Consider the following 7500-nt stretch of genomic DNA (forward strand, 5'->3'; position numbering starts at 1 on the left):
TGCGCAAATAAATTCTATGGGTTAGCTGATCTTCGAGTTATTTTTTAAAGTTTCCATCAAACGAAGTCTTTTTTTCCGTACAAGGAAAAGCTCATTCGTTCTGAAACGTTCAAGGTAGTATATAAGGCTAGTTGTTGAGACTGTCAGGAGTTTTACAATGGAAAGGCAAAGCGAAGACTACAAGACCGGAAAACTGAACAGTTTAAACTCTTAAAAATATGCTCTTGCAGAACAGAGGAGGACAGATGCAGGGAGCAGGATTACACCAGTTCCAGGTAGACCAAATAGTGAGGGTATTCTAGAGTGTCGCAAACGAATCAAGGTCGTTGTCCAGCCTGTCTTTCTGATAGTACACTCTATACAGAGAAGTTGGTTCAACATGCTCATGCAAACCAGACTCCATGGGGCAGTACGCTTAACAATGATGACACTGTGGGAGACCAATTGGATTCCTAGATTGTGCAAACTTATCAAACCGATTATAAGACGGTCCTACTGCTGTAAAAGATTCCAGATCTCAGCATGTGTTGACCAACCTCCTGGTAATTTACCACAAGACCAGATGGAAGGTGATTCTCACTTTCAAGTTGGTAGACTAGACTTCGCCGGGCCTATAACGTACCGTACAGAAACAAACAGAGACGTCAAGGGTTACATCGTCTTACACTTGCAGTTTGACACAAGCACGCTACCAAGAAGTTACAAGAACCCTGCAGAGATCACTTCATGGTCAGACGAAAGCGTTTCATCGCAATGAAATGTCGACCAGAGAAGATTTACTCCTAACTCCCAGGGTGAATTACAAGAAGTTCTGCTCCACGTCCAAGTCACTCTGAAGAACCATCCATTGAGCTATGTCGAAGATATTCAGTTACCCATACTCACACCAAAACTGCTGCAGTTTGACCGCCCAAATCTGCTACCTGAAACACAGAGTTGCAATTTGGAAAAACTTGACATTCACAAGCACGCTCGCTACCTTGCAAGATATAAGGATGTGCTATGATAGAGACGGTCAACACGGTAGCTTAGAGGATTGCGCGAGAGGGACAACATGAAGTAGAAAGAGAATCAGAATAACTTTTGCCGAAGGTGATGGTGTGATCATAAGGGGAAACGAACCATAGCCAATAGAAGCTCGGGATTCTTGAGAAACTGATCACTAGGAATTACGAGAAGAGCCAAAATAACATACACAAAAGTCATTTCTGGAGATGCCTGTACAACACCTATATCCACGGGCAGAGTGAGAGACATACGTGACACTCAACTGAATCCCGAAGTGACGGTATTCAGGCCAAGAAATGCCGCAGCAGCGACACGTTTGAATACAGAGTGTGGCTGAAGATGAAGAGGAATTTTCAACATTTCCACAATGAACTGTTAACTTTGTTTCGATAAATTACTTTTTAAAGATTTGCTGTTCTTTCCTTTTCGTGATGAACAGGGGAGAGTGTGGTGAAGTTTGACTAACATAAGGTTGTGCCTAGACTGCAAGCAGTCTCTCTTTTGCTCGAAAATCCGCCGAGATTACTTGATATGCCAGGGCCACGCTACTCGCGGCTTCGCTCCTCGCATATCACGTTCTCTCCGCTGATTTTCTACGTTGTGCTTGGCATGTAAGATGACAAGATCAATGCATATTTTTGCAAAAAGTGAGCAATTTCTCACACGTTGTTTGGTTCACTTTCATCATAGACACATAAAATTGTAATTATATTACACAAACTCCATTCGAAAGACATGAGATAACATCGGGTATAATCCCACTTATTGTGCTACGAACTACTCTTTAAGACATCTTAAGAAAACAAAGCAAAACCATACCCCCCATATGACATAGTACCATAACCCCTGCGGCCCTATAACACGCCACTGACATGTGATACTCCAGCTTTCCTGCTGTGCTACGAACACTTGAACAGATAAGGTAATGTTGTGACGCCTTTTTTGCTCTATTTTGGTCGTTCCACGGCCCATCTCGGCTCCTTTTGAGCCGTCTTTCTTTCGGGTAAATGGTCCCTTTCCTTTCAGAAGCGTATCTTCGATCTTTACAACGAAAAAGTCAAGGCAACACCGATCATGATCAAGGTCTCGTTCGAGTCCAAAACATGATGCTCGTTGTGCTGATTCAGAGAGTTTACATTCACCGAGCCCTCCTAAACGCCCGAGGATTTCGGATGAAGATCAGTCTGCTCTTTCCTCCATTTCGACGACTTTAAAAGAAGTCCAACAGGACTAAAGTCCACGATTGCACGAGTGACATCTCTGGAAACCTGCTGGCTGGAAAGCTGCCCGCCAAAGTTAAGCGTGCCATCTGACACACTTTCTGTGCTAGCGTACTCAGATGAAGACCTCATGTCCAACCAAGAGGGCTCTGTTACGGCTTTTAGTCCATCAACTCGGGCTAATGAGCCACCAACCGGGGTTTGTGAACCCCAAAATGAGGTTAATAAGCCCTTTGACGATGCTGGAAATCAAAGTAACGGGACAACCGTCCCCCCAAATAGCACTGATCTCTATGATCCTGATTCTCAGTACTCTTCGTGGGAACCAACGGCGATTCTTAGCGCCTTCTTACAAAAAAACTTCTGTAGGAAGTTTATCTTACGACCAAGAAAGTGATATTCTTGACAACTACTCCATTCCGTCTGTGGATTGTTTATTTTCTCCCACCTTGGATAACTCTACCCTAAATCAGGTTTTCCTACCTAAGTCTCGAAAGTAAACACAAGAACGTGACAAAGAACTAGCCTCTGTGCAGAGGGTCATGCTGAACATAACTGGCGCCCTTTGTTTTTTACATGATGCATTAACATCTAACAAAATTATTCCCCCAGAGGGCATCAGAACAATAGGCCTTTTGCAACTAACAATCACATGGTACAAAATCCGCCATGCTGGAGGGCAAGCTCATTATCATTCCCCCAATGGGACATTAAAACAAAGGCAAGTCAAGCTTGACTGGTTTAGGTCTCTTTGTTTTAATGTCCCAGTGGGGGAATAATAATGAGCTTGCCCTCCAGCATGGTGGATTTTGTACCATGTGATCGTTAGTTGCAAAAGGCCTATTCTAGAACAGCCCCTTTGCTTGCTAGGCTCAGCAAACTGCCAAGTCTCAATCTTGAGAAGAAAAAAATCCTTGCGGCCACATATAAGGATAAAATTGGCCTAGCTGACCAGTCTCTTCGTAATGTGAGCCGCATGCTTTTTGGGAATGCCTTTCCAACAATAGACCATTTTCGATATATTAAAATTCAGGCCGAAACAAAAGGCATCATCTCGAGGCTCTGGGGAATAAATATAAGGATTTGTATGAGTTTATTCCCCAGAGCCTCGAGATGATGCCTTTTGTTTCGGACTGAATTTTAATATATCAAAATTGGTCTATTGCGTCAAAGCAACCTGACCTATCCAGAGGCCTCGCTAAGAACTTGGCATCAGTTTCACGATCGGGTAAACGCATCCACCTGCCCAGGGCCTAGCCGCGCTCCTATCAGGAATAAGGCCCTCGTCGGGAACGAACAATAAATATTTAAGTAACCGCCCAAATGGAGAACATCTCCTGCATAAAGTCCCTCCTTCAAAGAGGCCACTAAATGACCACCCCAGACCTGAAAGACGCCTACCTTTCGGTCCAAGTCCACAAAAACTCCCAGAAGTGCCTGCAATTTCTGTGGAGAAACACATGCTTTGTCTTTCAAGGGCTCTGTTTTGGCTTAAACATTACTCCAAGGGTTATTACCAAACTCTTAAAACCAGTAGCCGCAAGCTTATGCAAACGGGCCGTTCGTATGATCCTTTATCTAGACAACTTCCTTATCCTCAGTTCGTCTCTCCAGGAAGCACAGAGGAAAACCTCTCTGGCATTTACACTCTTGGAAAACTTAGGCTTCACAGTAAACCGAGAAAGTCTTGTTCAATCCCGACTCAAGTAATAAAATTTATGGGGTTTGTAATCGACTCAACAGCAGAAACATTGAGCCTCCCAAAGGAAAATGTTTTAAAGGTCAAATGTCTTTGCATGAAAGCAATCTCAACTCCAACTATGTCTGCTCGCCAGTTGCCAAGCCTTCTGGGCACTCTGGAGTCATGACGTCTGGCAATATGGCAAGCACTCCTTCATTTCAGATACTTACAGATCCAATTGATCCCTTGCATCAGTCCCAACAGGACTTCGATGTGTCTATTACGTTGGACCACAATCCCTTGGACGAACTCAAATGGTGGTTGTTGAACATCGATTCGGTGAATGGCAGTCCATTCACACCTCCAGCCCCGACTTTGCTCATAATGACAGATGCATCCAAGGCAGTATAGGGTGCGGTCTGCCAAGGGCATCACACAAATAAGCGTTGGTCAGAAGATAAAAGTATCAGAACTCAAGACCGCCTTCTTTGCCCTAAAGTCCTTTCTAAAGAATCAGTCTCATCACGTGGCCTGTGTGAGAATGGACAACACCACAGCAATAGCCCACATAAACAACAAGGGCGGTACGAGGTCGGCTTGCCTAATAACTTTAACGTTGGAACTCTGGAGGTGGTGCTTGGAGAGAAACATAGCGTTGTCGACACAACTCGCTCCCGGTAAACTGAAGACCATTGCAGACTCGGTATCGAGGGTGTTCAACGACAAAAGCGAATGGAAGATAAAGCCTCAGATTATCTCTCCCTTTCTGAAGGAATGCGAAATCGACCTGTTTGCTTCTCGCCTGTTCGCGCAGCTCCCCAAGTGCTCCGTTGTTTATCTCGTATGTAAAGCCTCACAAACCGATTACGGCACAGTCCATCGGGAGGTGGCTATGTTCGCTACTCAAGGTTTCTGGTGTCTTCAAGGCACATTCCATGTGTAGAGCCTCAACTACTGCTGCAGCCAATTCCAATGTTCCCTTATCGGATATTTTAAGGATGGCCGATTGGTCTACTCCTTCAACTTTTCAGAGGTTTTATTACAAACCTGTTCACAGCTCAAGGTTTGCTCACGCAGTTCTCCAATAAGCCTTTTTTCTGCTGTACGTTCATTTTGGGTTGCACCCCTTCACTGCGGATCTTTAGATCAACGATTTGATATTGCTGACATTTGTTTTGTTTAATTATATTATAAACATTGTCACTTGGAGGTTTTTCCTTTTTAAGTGTTATTAAAACATCACCACTTGTATTTGTCTAACTCCCTTCTATTGGCACCCTCCCCCCCCCCCCTTTTGGCATTGAACTGTACCTGATGTTATCTCATGTATTTCGAACGGCGTTCGTGTAACATAATCCCCATTACACCAGGGCCACGAAGCAGCCTGCCAGTATAAGTAAAATTATGTAAACAAACGAAGCGCGAAATACACGAGGACCCACCCACCCTTCCCGGTCGGTGTCTTTTTTGCATCATACAGGCGCCATGCCCTGTTTGGGGTGCCAATATAAGACCGACGATGCTTACTGTCCACAGCGTTGAAAGTATGGAGTATCACATGTCCGCGGTGTGTTATAGGGCCGAAGGGAGTTATGGTACTACGTCATATCTGTCCTTACACTGGGGGCATGGTGGGAATGGTCTTTTTTGTTTTCTTTAGACATGTTAAACAGTGGTTCGTAGCACAATAAGTGGGATTCTACCTGACGTTATCTCATCTATTTTTCACTTTGTTTGTTTATATAATTAACAATTATTCCATGATCGCGCATTGTATATAAGATGGTAAATAGCCAACGAGGCGCGTAGCGCCGAGTTGGCTATAACTAGTCTCATATCCAACAAGCGCGAATGCAATAATTGTTTTATTAAATTCCTTAAACTCCAAAAGTTTGGAAGTATGAAACACCAGCGAAAAAAGGGAAAAAATTCTAGCGAAATCGAAAAAACTTGATGAAGATGCGATGTTGTGTAATATCTAGTGGTCAGACAGACGCAGGCTCATCACAAAAAGATTTCTTACCTTTTCACGCACTTCTAAGCTTCGAAATTGATCCAAACTTTCCACAAAAACTGTATTGTTTTGCTTTATACCAGGAGAAAAATTTTTATTTTAGCAATGCTAAGCACAATCATTTACCATATAAGGTCAAAATAAGGTATATGAGCTGATAACCGAGATTGAGTGAACCAATTAGAGCACGAGAACTGCATTATCCGACGTTGAGAATTTAATAATTTCAATTATACTGGAAGGCCGCTTCGCGGCCCTGGTATAATTGGGATTTATGCAAATCTGAAAGTGTCAATGTGGAGGATTTTCCAGGCTTTAAACACGAAGACGCAATATAAAAGGCGTGGTGCCTTAGGCACATGCAAATGATTTATCAATTAACCGTGGACGCAACCGAGCTCTGTGATAATTTGTGCAAGAAAAAAGCCCCTTATGGCAATGTGTCCGTCATGTTATTAAAAGGTTATCTGTCGTTCTTTTTTTTTAATCCCAAGTTCCTTTTTCTCGCGCTGTAAATGTCTTTTAGGGCTTCCGTCTCTGTGTTGCTGTTTGTTGATCAAGATCTTGGATAATCACTGGTTCTTGAATGAGTTCGAACAAAAGCAAATCGTGAAGCCACCCTTTTTATAGTGCGTCTTTGTGTTTAAGGTGTTTGATTTTAGTTTTCCAATTAACTTAACGTCAGGAGAGGAAGTCAGTAAGTTTACTGAAGTATGTTCCTACCTCAAAATGACTCGACTTTCACTAAGTCATGAACAATTTTGTTTGCCACGAGGGTTTTTGATCGCAGTTCGAAGCTTGAACTGAATTTTTAATTTATGCAAGTTCTTGATGTGATAAATTTTCAGCCAATGAAATTTAGTAGCCAATGAGCGTACGAGAAACGTTGCTGACGGTAAATTGTGCCAGTTTGAATAAAGCTGCATAGATTTTAGTGTCTGCATATTATTTCTGTTCATTTAAGCGGAGAAATAGAGCCTTTGACTCGTGGATCCACAACAACTTTCACAATGTTATGAAAAAGTGGCGTCAATTTGTTAAATTTCGACAAACAAAATTAGTGTTGTTACAAGTGACAAAAAGTCTCTTTTTTGGTTTAGTGATCATAAGTATGCTTATTCCGTGACATAAATTCACATTAACTACAGTATGATTTTAATCACTGGCTTGCCAGCTAGCTAGCTTGTCCTTTTTCTATTACTTCTTTACTCATTTCGGGCTGTCGTGTAAGTCGAGCTTGTGTCTCTTCCTCGCGTGAAGACAACTCTTGTTGTTTTTTCATTAAGACCCCTTTACTTGGTCATTTTTCATCAGCCTCACGCACAACCTCTTCTAAGGTTTGCTCACTACCGTAAGGTAGTCCAGCAACTTGAGGCAGCACTAGATCTTCTGCCTCTGTCACATCCTTTGATTCAGGTTCTATTTGAGTCAAGTACAACCTCCACTGTGGTGTAGAGCTTTCGAAATCTTGTGAATAGCCAGCTGATGGGCGTTTACTCCACTACCTTATGGAAGTTTGAATATCAGAAGGGGTTTCTCCTTTCTTGTTCCTCAGGTTGATATTGCATCCGGATTCA

The 7500-nt window shown here is 42.8% G+C and overlaps 2 protein-coding genes and 1 long non-coding RNA gene across 4 annotated transcripts in view; 1 reads left to right on the forward strand and 2 right to left on the reverse strand.

Annotated features, from left to right (window-relative positions):
* LOC137967759 (uncharacterized) overlaps positions 1-7500 on the forward strand; it is a 416483-nt gene that overhangs the window by 349659 nt on the left and 59324 nt on the right. The window lies entirely within an intron of this gene.
* LOC137967753 (uncharacterized) overlaps positions 1-7500 on the reverse strand; it is a 201576-nt gene that overhangs the window by 77277 nt on the left and 116799 nt on the right. The window lies entirely within an intron of this gene.
* LOC137967425 (putative ankyrin repeat protein RF_0381) overlaps positions 7425-7500 on the reverse strand; it is a 2127-nt gene continuing 2051 nt past the window's right edge. The window contains exon 1 of the mRNA XM_068813948.1: positions 7425-7500. This exon is cut by the window's right edge and continues 2051 nt beyond it. Coding sequence (XP_068670049.1) covers positions 7425-7500 — 76 coding nt within the window.

Source organism: Montipora foliosa, chromosome 8 (assembly GCF_036669935.1).
Source record: "Montipora foliosa isolate CH-2021 chromosome 8, ASM3666993v2, whole genome shotgun sequence".
Lineage (NCBI taxonomy): Eukaryota > Metazoa > Cnidaria > Anthozoa > Scleractinia > Acroporidae > Montipora > Montipora foliosa.